The 17,492-nt window shown below is 32.8% G+C and overlaps 1 protein-coding gene across 1 annotated transcript; it reads right to left on the reverse strand.

The window, feature by feature from the left end:
• Positions 1-2,318: 2,318 nt before the first annotated feature.
• LOC139844887 (protein PIR) lies at positions 2,319-15,726 on the reverse strand. The gene is made up of 30 exons (XM_071835108.1): positions 15,654-15,726; positions 15,499-15,569; positions 14,993-15,065; positions 13,610-13,674; positions 13,438-13,515; positions 13,229-13,348; positions 12,997-13,160; positions 12,622-12,691; positions 12,454-12,518; positions 12,075-12,270; positions 11,129-11,280; positions 10,894-10,987; positions 10,543-10,755; positions 10,224-10,435; positions 9,954-10,101; positions 9,023-9,191; positions 8,605-8,681; positions 8,242-8,412; positions 8,057-8,133; positions 7,867-7,969; positions 7,330-7,449; positions 7,054-7,197; positions 6,428-6,577; positions 6,207-6,350; positions 5,770-5,857; positions 5,515-5,642; positions 5,104-5,308; positions 4,556-4,728; positions 3,602-3,808; positions 2,319-2,741 (listed from the first exon to the last, which is right to left on the reverse strand). The coding sequence occupies exons 2-30, from the start codon at positions 15,550-15,552 to the stop codon at positions 2,547-2,549; spliced, it is 3,855 nt and encodes a 1,284-aa protein (XP_071691209.1). The 5' UTR covers positions 15,553-15,569; positions 15,654-15,726; the 3' UTR covers positions 2,319-2,546.
• Between the last annotated feature and the right edge of the window lie 1,766 nt (positions 15,727-17,492).

A 17,492-nucleotide genomic window follows, 5' to 3' on the forward strand; every position in this document is an offset into this window, starting at 1 on the left:
CCGAAGATCTCTTTTTAATGTTAATATTATGATATTATGATTATTATATTGTATATTTGTATAACTTATATGATTAATAATTAAGATTATGATTACTATTATGATTATAATTCATAATTATAATTATAATTATGAATATAATTACGATTATTATTTTTATTATTATTATATTTTAGTTATAATTCATTTAACTATATGATTATTATAGGTGTAACATTTTTTATAGGTGCAATGACATTATTATGACTATAATTCATAATTATAATTATGAATATGATTACGATTATGATTAATTATAATAATAATAATAATAATTATTATTATTATTATTATTATTATTATTATTATTATTATTATTATTATTATTATTATTATTATTATTACATTTTAGTTATAATTTATATAAGTATGATTATTATAGGTGTAATGTTTTTTTATCCATGCAAATATATAGATCATGTTTATTTAATTAATTTCCATAAATAATTATATATATATATATATATATATATATATATATATATATATATATATATATATATATATATATATATATATATATATATATATATATATATATATGCAACGATATCTATTAATATAACTATGAAAAATAAAAAGTTTGAAACTATTATTATTATTTATGTCATAGCTTAATTTTATATTTATGACAAAATTATGATAAGGAAAATGAAAAGATTGAAGCTAATCATATAATTTATGACATATAAATTTTACTTATTATGAATGAATGTTTATAACTAAAGTTAAATTAAGAAAAATAAAAAGATAACAGTTATTGTAAAGTTTATAAGGTTTACTACTCTTTGTGGTGTTATATATCTTTATCATAATAGATAGTAAATTATTATTAATTTCATATTAATTGTTATTCAATGTTATGAACCTTCAATTTAATTATATTCACGAGTTTTATATTTTGTGGTGTAGTAATACGTAACGGTTCATGTTTATATTTAGGATTTTTTTTTTTATATACTCCAATTATAATGTATCTACTTATTGTCACATATGAAGTCATAAAGAAATATCTTCAAAATTTTAATGGTAAATTTAAAGGTAATATATGTTTTAATATTATGAATCTTCTTACAATATGTAAACTTTGATATCATTTGTTAACTCATTTAACCACATTTAGTAAACTTTTGTTTATATATAGTTTCATGGTTAGTACATATGACCCGAATGTGCAGATTTCTATAGTGACAAACAAAACATATGCACAAAATTCTACTTGACCACTTGCATAATTGGACCAACATCAACTTTCACTTCAAGGTTAATATGTGTTCAACCAATTCCCGCCATAACTCAAACCATTCGGAACACGAATTTCAAAATAGTGAAATTTGAGATAAGTCGTGCAACGCACGGGCATTGCCTCCTAGTTAAGAATAAGAATAAGATTACGACAATGAATGCTATATGTGCCATTTTTTTCCCTTTAATCTTTTCAATGATCAATGCTTATCTTTTAAACGCCTTTTACCATCAAATGAAATTTGAATAGCGCACCATCTTCTCTCCAAAAAAAAGGGGAGCTTCCAATTTTGTCGTGCTTATATAAATTTTGTCTTCTCCGCATTGCTACACCTCTATAGTCAATAATGTTCTTTAGGAAACTGATTAGTAATGAAACTCACATTTTTTTTTTGTTCTAATTCGGTTTTTTTCTAAATTTAACCTGATTTAGAGTTTAGAGTTTAAATTTTAGAGTTTAGGGTTTAGATTTAGCGTTTAACACGAACAGTTTAAAGTTTAGGGTGTAGGGTTTTGGGTTTAGAGTCTAAACAAAAAACACTAAACTATAAACTCTAAACCGTTGATGTTAAGCGCTAATTCTAAACCCTAAACCCTAAAATCCACACCTAAACCCAAAAATCACACAAAAATGTTAGAACATACTTAAAAATGTAGAACATGGATGTAAAACAGGAATGTAGAACGAAACATGTTCGAACACACACATAATTGTTTGACCAGTCACAAAAATTTGTTTTACGAACAGAATGTAGAACGAAACATGATTTCAGATGCATTTGACAAAATGTTCAACCAGGCTCAAATTTGTTCGACCTTTTCCCATATTTGTTCGACCGTCGAGTTTCTAGGATTCTCTCAAAAGAAAGAGTACAAGACATGCATCGATCATTGTATTGAATTTATATGGTTTTAAGTCTAATAATTATGGATGGATACCAAGCTAACAAAGTTTAGTGCCCGTTTGCTACATCTTTCAGCCAAAAGTTCTGTTGCTTCTTTAGCACATTTTTTAACGGTAAAAGTTCAATAATAAACCAAAACCCAAATCAATCCCCTTATATATCAAAGCATCGAAATTCTCACTACATATTAACATCCACCTTATATGTATTTCTCTGGATAAATCGAAGAAACACTAACAACATATACATATAGACGCCTATTCCTACATTCAATTCAAGTCTGAGAAATGGCTAGTGAAACACGATAGTTATATTGAACATCTTCTAAGTGTGAGTATTATTGCCACTCTTATGAACTTAACAGCTTTTTTGTGGAAGAGTTTCAAAGGCAGATACCGTGTTTTCAAATTTGATGCGGTGAAGAGGGGCTCCACTCTGCTTAATGGCACATGCTTGCTTGTCTTCAAGAGGGCACCGAGCCTTCAACATTGAAAAGACGTGGTTGTTCAAACGTCGGGCTTTTTTCATAGCTTCTAACAGCACTTCCCATCCCTGTGGAGAGTGGTTAATTTAGTCCAAATGCCATAAGGAAATAAAAGTAAGATGACAATAAAGGTGTTCATGAATTCACTGCATATTATAGCAGAATGTTAGTATTATTTAATATATCCTGCACATTATAGAACACAAGTTGTGCGCGTCATATCAAAACGGGTTTAGGTTGAAATTGACCATTTTATAGTATGGGTCAAGATGGGCTGGGCTAGGCGAGGTTAGGCTACCAGCGTACACTTTTATGTCCTTAACTTCTGTTTAATCACTAATGGGTAAATCATGTAATAAGATAAGTACCTTTCTGAAAGTAAATTTAGTAACAACAAATCAAATAGGTCACTTCTTCACAAGTAATGGGTATTATACTATTAAGTAAAAAAAAATTTAATCGAAATTAGTAAGGAACTTGTTAAGGTTACAATATTTTAATCTAAAATATTTGATAACATAGAGTGTACACGTTTGTATTATATATATTTGTTAGCTTATAGATCGCGTCAATTGAAGTCCACCTTATTGTTGTTGAGGCCATTCGATAAATCAGCAATCTTTATTTACTACTACATCTTTTTTGGGGTGTTTAGCTCAGTTCGTAGAACATTGGGCTTTTAACCTAATTGTCGCAGGTTCAAGAGCCTTTTCGTGTAAATAACTGGCAGATATGTGCCACCTTAATTGAGTATTTGCATCATGAAATAAACTGATTCCTAAACTAATTAACTGGGGCGTAATTTGAAAATAAGTTAACAGGAATTTTTTTTTTTTTTTAAAAAATGAAAGAAATGGGCGAGTCGACTTTTGGAAGAGAAAAAAAGGAAGTTGCTGGAGTTAACAGATTAAATGAAAATGATTGGGACCTGAGCAGATTGAGGAGTCTTATTTGATGGTCCAGTTGCTGCACTGTCAACTTCTGCAATATTCAAAACTTGATAGGAAAAATCGAACAACTCAAAATGGAGCTGCTGACCGAGCAAATAGATTATTGTGCAACCCCCCCATGCCACTGAATCTCCCAACATTTCATGGTTGTTAGGGGGTACCTGCATACAATCCTCCAAGTACTCCTTCAAAATATGAAATACACAATCATTAGTACTAAAAAAAAGTATTGTATTATTGTACCAGTTGAAGGTTACGAGTACATAGTATATACAGCGTATAATGTTATACTTGTATTGTATGCTGTATACCCTCTGATCTAAACTAATAACTATTGTATACATAATCTGATAAAGCATCAAGCAAACATGTAACTGTTAACTATCAAACCTACTTTCACATGATTTAATGGTAAACAACTACTCCGTGTGATGAATGTTAAAGGTGGCAATATGGGCTCATTAGGCAGGTTGGTTAACATGTCAATATGATCTCAGGTTGAAATGGGAATAATTTGGGGCAAGTCGAAACAGGCTGATTCAGGTCAGGATGACCTACAAAAACTTTTTGTACTTTTTAACTAAAAGTTCCAAGTAATTAATGTGTTAATTCTGAATAAAAAAACTTAATTGCAATATCAGTTTCTGTCTCTCAAAAAAAGTTATTTAGGAGCTTATATGCATGAAATAGACCTTGGCTGACTTCCAACTCGTTTACCCATTCGCCCTTTAGTTAAAGATTTTTATCTGACCCGTTTGAAATAAAGCACAGCCCAATGGTTGTTTAAAATATAGTGACAACTGGCAACATGCATAATTATCTGCTAAGAGCAAGAGCTAGAGGCAGGACATGACATTGAGGGTTATTAAAGCAAAACTAGCTGAAACTATTCAAATGAAGACAGAGCTGAAGGAAGAAAAAAATTCACTTACTATTTGGAGACCGCTAAATATACGGTAAAAATCCTTTGATGTGGTAATGTCAATGAAGCCAGTTTTTGGTGCTGCACTCCATTTGGTGCAATATTTGTCCAATGCAGCACTGGTGAAAGCAAGGGCATACTCAAGCACACTTCCAGTATTTAAGTTAGCCTTGTACAACAAATCTACAACAATTAAAAGGTTTGACCAATTATGAGAATTTAGAATCAACAGATCTACAAATAGGATGACGACATGGGGGTGTTCAGCCACACCAAAATAGAAAGTACCTAGTAACAGGAAGGCCTAGTGGCAATTTTGCCCCAATTGCCTCTGAATGGTTCTATTTTGATTATTATTACTATTGTTTCTAATAAGTCAAACAAATAATATTAATATAATTTAACTAAACCAAGAACGGGTCAAATCAGTTGCTCCAGATCAAAAGTCACCCAAACGGTATTTTCGAGGCATGTTTAATTTATATGAGCTTAAACACAAACAATTCAGTTCAACCAACCCATTTTGCACCCTTAAAAGTAAGATTACATGATACATACCGGCAGCCTCAGCCTGTTTTGACATTGTGTAGAAGGGTGTGGGGTTTATAGGGTTGCTTGACACAGCAGCAGCAGTGGCTGACTTGAAGAGATTGACAACAGGGCTATTTCCATCTTCTTGTGATTGTAGCATTTGACCATCGGAACTAGGTATAAAACCTAACCATGAGGCGACTTGCATGAACTGTGTCGTATCAACTTCTCTCTGTTGAATCAGTATTGAAAGTACAAAAACCGGCTAAATATTATGCTACAACTTAAATGATAGGGAGTATAATAATGAGAAGCCATTAGCATGAGTATTCCTAGGTTATTATAACATATAACGTTTCCGTGCGTAGAAATTAAGAATTGATAATTATAGGAACATAAGCAATGAAAATAATTTGAAATAACAAAATCGGAACTAACCAAAACTATATCAAGCAGCCCCATCCAATATAATGCACTTCCAACCTCTTTAATCCCATTTAGAATCTCTGTTTTAAGCTCCGTTTTGGATTGCCACTTGAGAAGTTCTTTGACAAGCCTCATACAACCTACGAAAAAGTGCAGATCTTTTAATCCAAATTAAATCATCCAAGTGAATGTGGAAGAAAAAATAATCATACTTGTATACTGCAAAAACATACAGAGTGAAAAATCAAGATAGATATTAATCAAAACCTGTTACTCCACCATCAAAAGGGAGCAAACCAATAGACTTAGGCAATGCTTCTTGCAATCCTGTCACCATTGGTTCAAGCGTTGTTATCTGAACAAAGTTGCAAACACCATTAGACCATGGTCATGATATACATTAATCAAGGACAACATGATAAGACGAACAGTAAGTACAAGTACATAAGTAAACGCAGAAAGAAACAAGTTATTTCACTAATCATGTGTATGATAGGTAAGATACAGACAAGAGTGTCATATAATGTTTTTTACTTTCAGTTAATGTATTAGATATTAGATATTTCCAGCTCAAGAGAAACAAGAACTTTTGTTTCGTTTAGATAAATAATATTTATAATTCATTAACTGGTAATGCATCTGATAACGCAAATAGTAAATTTTAATTTTCTACTTGGTAGAATGAAGACAAATCATGTACATACCTTGGTTGATATATGATCAAGTAGTGCCCGAATAAGCCATGGCAATGATCTGGAACCCAAAAGCCTAACAATTGAGAACATGTGAGGTAGCCCAAAGAACCCACTATGCAATCGAGCAAAGCTTTGGTGAGCAGAGTTCAACTCCTATAATTAACCAAAAAACTGTTTAAGTAACATTGAACATAAATCAACAGTGATGCTTCCATGTAATAATTTCTTACTTGAGTTCCACAATAGAAGTTTGGCTTGGCATACGGAAGTGATGGCTTCTGAACAGGAGCAGATGGCACTTTTGATGATCGAACAAACCTTTGAGTTGTATTACATAGGATGAAGTTGGGCAAAAAATCATTTTGCATCTCCGTCCATATCTAAGACAAAGCAAATCAATGCGTTATGAAAGAAAGATAGAGATAAAATTACCCTACCTGATTCTAGATTCAAGTCACATAACTAACTGGAGGAGGTATACAATAGCACGAGGCACTTTATACCATCAAGTATAAGTAAGATATGCAACATCAAGAGACATTTTACTCCATCAAGTTTTATTTAACTCATATGTGTCCTTTGCATATACATGTCTCTCTCAATCGTATGTAGCGCAAGTAAACAAAAACCAGGCCAAACCATAGTATCATTAGGAAAAAGTTACTACTATTGTACAATTCCAAAATTGCATGAAGGGCAACTATACTTTGCAGCAAATTTATATATATATTTATTTGAAGCACTAGAATAGAGATAAAAAATCAAATTAAAATGAATTATATAATACAATAAATGCCCAAAAAAGCATAATAACTAGATTAAAGCAATGAAGCTGGAGTAGAGAATTCCTATTAACCTGAGAAGCAAGTCGACTTGAGTATGAGACAAGAGAGACGTTTTCCATCATTTCACTTAGCATGATACTAAAGGAATCTATAGTAAGATCTCGTGACAAGAACTCATGAGTCATTCGTAAGATTTCCAATAGCTTTTCCAACTCCTGGATGAATTTAAATGATTTAAAAAAGGATCAGTAAGTCATTAACAAAATTTTAAAGAAGACATGGTGTAACTGGGAATACTCAAGAATACAAAAAGGACACAAATAAAATTACTACTCCATAGTACTTACAACGATAGCACACAAGTCTTGGGATTCAAAACGATCAAACAAAAACTCAAGGTTCTCTCTAAATATTTTGTTCATCCTCTCAGCAATCAAACTCCTCAAATTAATCATCCTTCCAAGTAACTGTAGATTATATACGAACGTGTAAAAAATAACAGAACGAGTCGTTGCTTAAATGTAGAGATGAAAAAATCGGTGAGTTGTGTAACAGGTAGAATAGGTCATCTTAAATTGGATTGGACCATACTTTTTTCCCAACTCATTTAATATGTTTATATATAATATAAAATCATATTATTTTATAGATAATCTAATGTTTTGAATAAAATAATATACTAAGCTTCATGCATTGTAAATAACCTTAGAGAAACTGTTGACGCATTCGACATTTCTATTAAAGCTACTTTACTTTTCCTGTTAGATTCTGTTAAAAGTGTATAATTAAGAAGGAAAAAATAGACATTATGCAAAATAATAGAGCCTTATCTTAACATTTTAGCCATGTAACATCACTTAGGTCGAAACGGATACCACACATACCTTTACTCTTTTCATGTTCAATAGGGCGGTGAATCTCATTGGACGGACAGAAAGCTTCTCTCCATTATCCAATGTGAACAGAAACGAAGGATCGAGCAGCTCACTGTAATTTTTGGCAACCCGTATATAAAAGCTAGATTCCTTAAATTAACTCAGGTAGAACAAATGCAGAGGATAGGGAAGAAAATACCTAGCAGCCCAACTTTTGTAATGTGTAAAGATACACTCACACAACCTTGAGACGAATATATCAAAACAATTATCCACCTACGAAATAATTAAGATGATAAACACTGGCATAAGGTATTCAGAAAATCGGACATAACTCATAAGGTTGAATATAATAATAATCTGGTCAATAGACAAGTTTATCACCTCTGCTTCGATTTCATCATAGAGAAACCGTTGCTTAAGAACAACAAGTGCATGTTGAGCTGAATCATTGTATATGTCAAATGGCATCAAAACACTTTCAAGAAGACCACCATTTTGCGACTCCAGCACATGATCCACCAACATCCACGGAAGAGAGCAATCAATAGGAAACTGCATAAGTAAAATACGTAAGACTCAGATTTTTTTATTATATCTATGCATTTGTAAATTGTTTAGTTAATGCTTTTATAAACCTACAACTGTTACAATGTCCTACATAAATCATACTTGTAACATATATAATAAGACAACCATAAGAACAGTTTAACAGTCAGTTACATACTAGTGAATTATCAAGCTTACCTGAATGACACGTGAAGATTCCAAATAAAATTCTCTAAACCATAAGAATCCAAGATCTGTTAATGTTGCTACAGTAGCTGAAATGATAATTTGATTAAAAAAAAAAAGTTAGAAAAGAAAGATATACGGGCCAGGCTTGGCCAACCCAACCCTCTTGAACTCATATTCATATGGTACCCATACTGATCCGTTACCAAACCCGCCCGTTATTCCACCTCTACTCAACATGTATCTTTTTCGTTCCAAATTGAAACATATTACATTCTGGTAATACAAGCTCAAATCAAGCAGTAGGGAAACAGTGTTATCACATAAACTATTTGCATTTAACTGTTGTGGTTAGTGGACCTCGTTTTTCTCATCAGTAAGTCATACATCATTACATAAGAAAGTATCAGATAAAGATTTTAGGAGATACCTGAATAGTCTAGTATGTGTAGGAAAAAACTAAGTTTGTAGAAAAAGGTTTCCAGTTGTTTCAAATCATTTGCAGGAATTTCAGAGCTGCTATTCCCAAAGAGACCACCTGGCTTCCTCATATTACCACCAGACACCACCTCATATATCAAATACTGCAAGCAATGTACCTGAAAGAAAGGAGAAGTTGCATATAGATTTTAATTAGAAGTGGAAAATAGTTGGATTAGGCGGATAGTGAAATGGGTTTAAGTAAAAATGGGTATTTGACCCAAAAGTCCAAAACACTTCCTATTAGAAAGACTTGAAAATTCTAGAAGAATAACTAAAGTCTCGAAGAGGAATACAGAAGTGATATCATTTTGCTTATGCAATATAACTTCATGAATAAGACGACTTTGGAGGTATAACACTTTGAAGATGTTTTATACTTTTGAAAACTTAGGGAGCAAAGAGTATTTCATTATCATACTAGACATAAAAACAAAAACAAACTACGAAAAGTGGGACATACAAGAAACAGTAAGATTTTATGGTACCAGAAAAAGTTAAAACTTAAAAGATATAATGAGCAAAATGCATGTCATTAAAATTAGTTGTTTGATTAATATATGAGGATAAGGAAAAACTAGAATAGTGAATATATGGGTTAGCAAAAATGTGGGTTAACCGGGGCAATATGCGTGTCCCTAACCTTCATTCTGTTGGGAAATGATGTATTGCTCACCATGTTGCATTATCTTAAAACAGGCATCATGTATGATTTCCTTTCTCACTACCTAGTCTCTAAAACCTCCAATCAAGCATGCCCTTCACTTAGTTCCTTCTAAGCTAATTCCCTTTAATTTCCTCTGGTTGAACCATTAGAGGTACGATACAGCTACCTAAGCAGCAAATATGCATATGTTTTTAATAATGATCCTATATTTCACCTGTGCAGCAGTAGGTGCAACTGCCCTTGGGAAAAAGAAGTTTCCTTTGCTTTCTTCGCCCCCATGTTGTGAAGTTTGCATATCAGATTCTGGCTTGGCAGTGTTAGCCATCCAATCTGCTGATAGCGTCCGCATATCAGATAGTATCCTGAAAGGCATCAAAGATCCATGTACAGCTATCACAAAACTTTATTAAAAGAAAAAATATGAAAAATAAAACAGAGGGAAATATAAAATGTAAGATCCATGAACAAAGAAGATATTTCTAACCTGCAAAGGTCCTTTTTTTTACGAAATGTGGTACGCAACATGGCTGCCAATGTGTTTTGCACAAAATCCTGAACCTCAGCATGCACAGTTTCCCATAAGGCATCTGCAACTAATGTGTCACACCTCTGCATCATTGATCCTATGCTTTTGATGTAGCTAACAAGTTCAACTAAAGCCTTCCTTTCATCAGAACTATAGTTAAAGCGAACCACCTACAAACATATACAAAGTTTTAACATTTGGAAACTGTCAAATTGAAAAGCCGAAAATTGAATTGTATTCCTTCAAATACTTTTCATAATCAAGTTTTTAAGGAAACCTTTTCATAATCAGAAACCGGTGTCACTTCATCTGATTCTGAAGGGACAAAGTCCTTGCAGGGCCGTGAGAACTTCCATGCACATTGTTCCCAAATACGAGCACTCCACCGACTTAAAAGTTGAAAACCTTCAACAACCATATCATACATGCACCCTTTGACTTCCTTTGACCATTCAATATCTGCACTTTCTATTGATTTCAATAATGATAGCTGCCAAAGGAGAAAGAAAGACGCAATGATTGAAAATTTTAGCAAAACGCTCAGAAAATTACCAAAATAAAGAAAGAACCAAGCATAGAAAGTAAAACAGAATAAATGTATATGCATGCAATCTTAGGAAATAAAAACCTGGTTCATAGCAGAAGCAAAGCGGATAGTGAAGTCATCATGCTCAGCACGAATTGCTCCAATGTGATTAATGATCAAATAATGGCGCTGATAAGTGAATCATGTCAAGGGAATCAAAACAAGCAACCACCAAATTTGAAGTGTTACATCAGAAGAGATAGTAAGATCACATATTCTTTTTTCCTATGAGCAAAAATATGTATATATCTATAAAAAGACATGATATGGAGGATATTCTTGAACTTCACGAGGTGGAAGTTCATGAGGAGCTGGAAGACTTAGCAAACGCGTTTGTGCAGAGAACTTAGGAAAGTACATAGACAGCTCCTTTAAAATTGCAGCTGGTGATAGATGAAGATCTGGGAATGCAGGTATGACTGGATCATTCTACAAGAAACAAATGTTAACATCCATCAGCAGCATTTCAGAGATGTGGTGATACTGCATCACCATATGAATCTTCGAAAGGAAATGAATTGCACATGATAGATCATTCACTACATATTGGATAAGATCAATGTATTTTGGCACAGGCATATGGAGGGACACCAGTTTACACTACAGATCCAATGTGGAGATTAACCATGCAGGTATACCCATATATACTAATTTCATAAATTTCTATAATGGGCACCAAGAAAACCACAATAAATGATCAGTATCTTTGAGTAGAACAATAGTACATGGCTACTCATCATTGCACAACTCAATACTACATTTGGGTGATTATTTCAATCATATCTTGTTCCTGGTATCTAGACAGAGGTGGCAAAGGGAGTGAGACAGACTAGTTAAAAGATCATGTAACTTTAAAAAAAAAAAAAAATTCCAAATGCTTTTAAATTATTTGAAAGGTTTTATGCAATTTAAGTGCATTTGGGGTGATTTTCGACCTATTTGACCAAGCCTCTTTTTAACAAAATTATTTTTAGTTTGACCCATTTAAGCCTTTAGAGATAGCACATAACAAGTTTTGATTTATAGTCGAAGCTGCCACCTCTAGCTGTAAGATAATCAATGGTGGTAGTGGAAACGTCTATAATTATCTATGGAAACGATCTTTGTTTCACGCATAAAATTAAAATTTATACATGTCTGTATGGTTAATTGAGCATGTGTATACATATGCGTTTGTTTATATATATGTAAGGATTTTCTAAAGAAAGAATAAATCGTGTTACCTTAAAAATAGTGATGAGTCTGTTCATCTTCACCCTTTTGTTTAGTGACTCGCTGTCTTTTTCTGAGGATGTTGCCAAGACAACAAGAACAGGAAGAATTCGAAGAAGGACGTGTCTTTCAGGGAATAGAAGTGCAAAATCCAACTCTAGGCACTCAGTTGCATACACAATTAGAACTTGAAGAATATCTTCCACGCTAATCTTCGTTAGGGAATTCGAACAATACAAGAAGTAAAAAAAAAAAAGTCTGTACATATAAGAAACTAGATAGCTCTAAGTTGATTTTTTGTGTAAGAGGAAGCATTCCATGCATTACTACTTACAAAATAAATTTAATATATCTTGTGTGTACAATAAAGATAAGAGGTTTGTAGGATACTTGTTTACACGGAACATCTCAACATGCAAGTTCAACAGAATGGCCCACCTTGTACTTAAGAAAATCTGCAACGAACTTAACAGTTACTTAATGTATTACAGTTAACATGTTAATTAGTTTATAAAACTTCTGGAGGTGGTTGATGAAGACATAGCATAAACATAACACCTGTAGATCATCTAACTCCTCTCTCATGGAATCTGTATCTTGCCACTGAATACTAACTTGAGTAAATGTTCTGAAAAAAATGAAGTAATTTGATTTATATGTTTTCATTAAAGGTGGAAGAAACTTCATAAATTTGAATCCATCACATATAATGTTCTTATGTATATCATCAACTGCAATCCTTTGTAACTAATTATATAACACAAATAAACAAGTACAAGGCTGGAGCAATTACATTTTTCTTTTATGTTCTTTTTTTTCTTTTTTCTTTTTATCTACTTTTGTGTGTGTGTGTGCGCGCGCGCATAGTACGGCTGGAAGGCCTGGAACAATCCTAGTGCAACACAGGTTTATTTATTCGAGGAGACAGCTTACCTTTTATACCAGGAGAAATCATTAGGTATACTGGCTTTTGCATTTTTCAAATGATCAAGTTGAACCAAAACATCAAGTAATTTCAACATAGACCAGAGATGAGTTACTGTGGGACCATTGATGCGTCGTTCAGGCCGGGAAAACCGCTGCATATCTGCTGCTAACTATATACCCAAAGACAGTGATTAGATATTGGGAGAAGGTTGTAAAATGATTAAACTATATAACATACTTTAGATGCAGCTGATGCTTGCCATCTTTGTATCTCACGAAGTCGACTCATTTCCAAATCCAGTACTTGATAAGTTTCTAGATACAAATCAGCCTGACTTTGTTTCATAGAATCTGGAAGCTGTCAATTGGTTTTAAATTCAGCTTATATAGTTATATACACACATAACCTCATGTACTTAAAAGAATATTTAGAAAACTCAATCAAACCTGAGGAAGCGCTTTGACACAGCTCCTGTATGCATAGAGTACTGATACCATTTCTTTGCCTTCTTGCATAAGAGTATTCTATAAAAATATATACACAGTGACTTTTTAAGTTCACATGATCATGTATGTACAGAAGTTCAGGATACAATAAAATGATAGAAAGGGAGCATACGAGTTGATTTAGTGCTTTTGTGTCCTCTGATAATGATAGCCGATATGCATTGACATCACTATATTCTGCAAAGAGGAATGTGAATAAATGAACTGATTATGAAACTGAGACAATGCTAACATTATACTTCTGTTGTCACTTTTAGCAACTGCATGCATCCCAGATATTATAAAAGCAACTATTAGCATATACAAAAACATCCTAAATCTTGCAGCTCATGTACTTTCAAAAAAAATTTTGGATTATCAGATCTTAAAGTCCCAAATCATCAAAACATACACCTTAAACCAAGACATAATCCACACACACACACACCTGCCTCCCCTTCCCCTGCCATTCATTCCCATTTCACAATGTAAAACAATCCTATAGAGGTGTACTTTTGACAGTGATGCAGAACCCTGAAACTCATATAACTCAAATGATTCCCCGTACACCCGGAGCCTAGAACTTCTCTAACTAAACATAAAGAAAGAGAACATACAGAATAAGTTTTATACTGCCGCCTAAGTAATGAGAAACCAAATTAGTCCAATCTTACTCATAACCGAGAAGTTCGTAACTACCTAAGCAGTAGAACTTTTAATATAATGACTACTAAGGAAATTCTTTAATGCTTGGATTACTTTATACATGGTGCACTAGACAAATGAGGAGTATGAGAACTCACCTCTAGCTATATCATCATTAAACTTTAAGCTCACATTTGAACAATAATTATCATCTCAAGTACAGGTTGATCCTCTAAAAGTTATATACTATCAGCATAAGCCCCACGATGACCATGTCAACTTGTTTGGAAAAGTTTATGCAACATACCTATGACGATTATCGATTTAACAATAATTCTCGAAATAAGAATATAGTTTGACTATTAACCAACTACATTCTCTGAAATCGGAAACGAAGATTGACTTTGGTGGCCAAACAACCTGTTTTAAGAACAGTCAAAATCCAGATGATTACAATTATTGCTAACGGACTATCTACACATAACAAGTATGAATGATTATGACAATTTAATCCGTTTCCGATTCTAGAATAGAGCTTAGTAGCTCCATATTGCTATAGCACACATATCTGATATGTGCATGTATAAAAACCACAAACCAGTTCATATACTTCACTGAGACAAAATAGGTCGCCACAGCATCTACCGTGCAGTTATAAATACAATAACTTCTAAAACTCTTTGAATATTGTATAGTAACTTAACCTATCTTAATAATACATATATGTATAATCAAGAAGATAGCATTTACTGCTTTCTTGATATACTGCAGGTATCTGCTTCATTCAGTTATTATAACGAGTTCATGACCAAAGACATAACACGTGAAATAATTTAACCATAAGAAGAAGAAAATAGCAGAAATCGCATACCGATAGGACTACTTGTTGCACCTCTTTCAGATGAAACCCACAATGCTGGGCCTTGCACCTCTGGTTGATCATCCTAAATCAGAGACAAACCAGCAGAGTAAAATGAACTTAATGTAGGTCAAATTTGGATCACCTAATCTAGTTTCTAATATTTCATACCATATGCGTAGATATCAATAATGCAGTAAAGTTAGAGATGCAAATACACTATACAATATACGGAGTAATTTGTTTAGATTTATAATTATCATCACCAAAATTCAATTATCCGAATATACTTGTATACAATAAGCATTAGTCCATCAGATGAAAAATAAAGAAATACATATTGAAATTTTAGGTCAAATCATACATATATACTGGTAAATACTATAATTGATAGTATACATATATATATAATTGAGTTAACAGCAAAATCTGTACACATACACGCACACACATATATACGTAAATGTATTTTATACATGTACGGATTATGATTCGCAACATCTAAATATTATTTATACCTCCAATGAGAATGTAGAAAGAGCAGCAATGGCTTCTTCAACAGGAACAGCCATTGAAATCTACTTCGAATCTGCAAAAACGTGAAATAACAAACCCTAAAATGACAATTTGAGTGTTATTTAAGAAATTAAGTTAAATTGACAGTTGATGTTACCTGACGAATTAATCGTTGAGATGCGGTTGAAATGTGAGCAACTAAATTTGGATGAAAAGGAAGATCTAACTAACAATTTGAGTTTCACAGATTCTTAAAATTGAAGTCTAATCACATCGTGGAACCCACACTGACCCATACATCGAGTATTTTAGATAGGGGTCGATCGGTACACTACTTCAAATTTGCCATACACCACCAAATTAATTATTTAGACATTTTTACCCTTTATTTTACACTATCAAATTTGTCATACACCACCAAATGAAGGTTATAAATGTCCAAATAATTTATTTGGTGGTGTATGGCAAATTTGAGGTGGGGTACGAATCAATTCCCATTTTAGATGGATTATGATTATTACAGTACTTAAGCGATAAATAGGTGCTGCTAAGTTAACCGCGTATAAATTGGATGATGCTCAAAGTATATATTATATATTACTCCGTAAAATTTACCGTACTTGGTCCGATTTTTTATTTTATTTTTTATTTTTCATTCTATGGCTGTTTGCGTAACTTACTGGTCTGAACGTGATGTCGAACCCACTACCCGATATTTTTTGGGACGAACTATTACAGTCCTATATCGCCCTATGGAAAGAAACCTCTATGGCGAATTCAGGTGGGCATAGCGTGTGGTAAAACTACTTCGAGTGAGGCTCAAACGCAAGACATCGGATACTTCTGAGACCCATGAAATTGGCGGTTAACCTCAGGTGAAATTATAACAAGAGTCTGTGATTCTTACGAAATTACAAGTTCAGTCCTTAAATCCTTTTATGACAAGGACAGTCCTGATTTGCATCTACGCAATAAGAGTCGCTTTGTCTGACAGATGTTAGAAAATTCCGTTAAGTCAAAGCACATGTATTTATGTATTTTACGTGAGAGCATAACATTCAGTTTACGTTTGATCCATCTTTGAGAGTCTAAGTTAGTTCACCTTAAAGAGGGGCTAAGCGTATTGACTGTTATGCCCTCACGTGTGCAGTGCTTTGATTTATCGGAATTTTTTCACTCGTTAGATGAAAAGACTGTTGTAAATTACAATAGATGCAAATCATATTGATTGTCCTTATAAAAAAAATTAGGGTCTGAACTTTCAATTTCGTACAAAACACATAGTTTGCCCTTGTAACTTTGTCTATACATAAACATCATCAAACCATCTTAGACGGTGTTTGATTGAATGCTGATTGTCTTTTAATGGAATGATTTAGCAACCTCCGAATGATAAGTGATGCTGAATTCAACAAAAATTTGTATCGAACAATAGTTAAAATTATCTCGTAGCCATTAATTATCTTTATTTTCACTTCAAATTAAATTATATCCAGAACAAAAAAAACCAAAAATTATATCTAGAATAATTATCAAACAATTATCTATTATTTATTTATATACATGTAAATGTTAATACGGTAATTTCTACATCATTTTGAGTGTTCTTTCATATAACGTTTATTAAACAAGTTATTGCCATTCATAGTGTGGTATTGCAATTGGAAGTCTTAAAAGATTTGGTTTGGGTCTCATTTGCAAATGGATTTGGGGCTTCTGCACTCTAGGTTGTTTGAAAATTTCGTAACGATTTGTTGTTCTTGGTGAAGCATGTTAAAAAAGAGGATATTTTTTATTACATTAGAATGTTTTCATTTTCTTGGTTATTTAGTAAAAGCAAATATAGTACTTTATGAAATGAATGGCAAATAAAGTCTATGTAATTGGTGTACCTTATGTTTTTTGTTTGCTCCTAGTCTTTGTTAGAAGACTAATAAAATTTGTCGTTCAAAAGAAGAAAGAAGTTTTTGCCATTCATAAAGCATTTCAATCAAAA

This window comes from Rutidosis leptorrhynchoides, chromosome 4, assembly GCF_046630445.1.
Source record: "Rutidosis leptorrhynchoides isolate AG116_Rl617_1_P2 chromosome 4, CSIRO_AGI_Rlap_v1, whole genome shotgun sequence".
NCBI classification, from domain to species: domain Eukaryota; kingdom Viridiplantae; phylum Streptophyta; class Magnoliopsida; order Asterales; family Asteraceae; genus Rutidosis; species Rutidosis leptorrhynchoides.

What these genes read in the sequence shown, in the direction of transcription:
- LOC139844887 (XM_071835108.1), bottom strand. Translation starts at nt 15,552, where the DNA reads ATGGCTGTTCCTGTTGAAGAAGCCATTGCTGCTCTTTCTACATTCTCA. An exon ending in GTGTCAAAGCGCTTCCTCAG is followed by an intron (nt 13,349 to 13,437) that starts GTTTGATTGAGT and finishes ACCAATTGACAG; the next exon opens with CTTCCAGATTCTATGAAACA. An exon ending in TACAAAAGTTGGGCTGCTAG is followed by an intron (nt 7,970 to 8,056) that starts GTATTTTCTTCC and finishes CAAAAATTACAG; the next exon opens with TGAGCTGCTCGATCCTTCGT.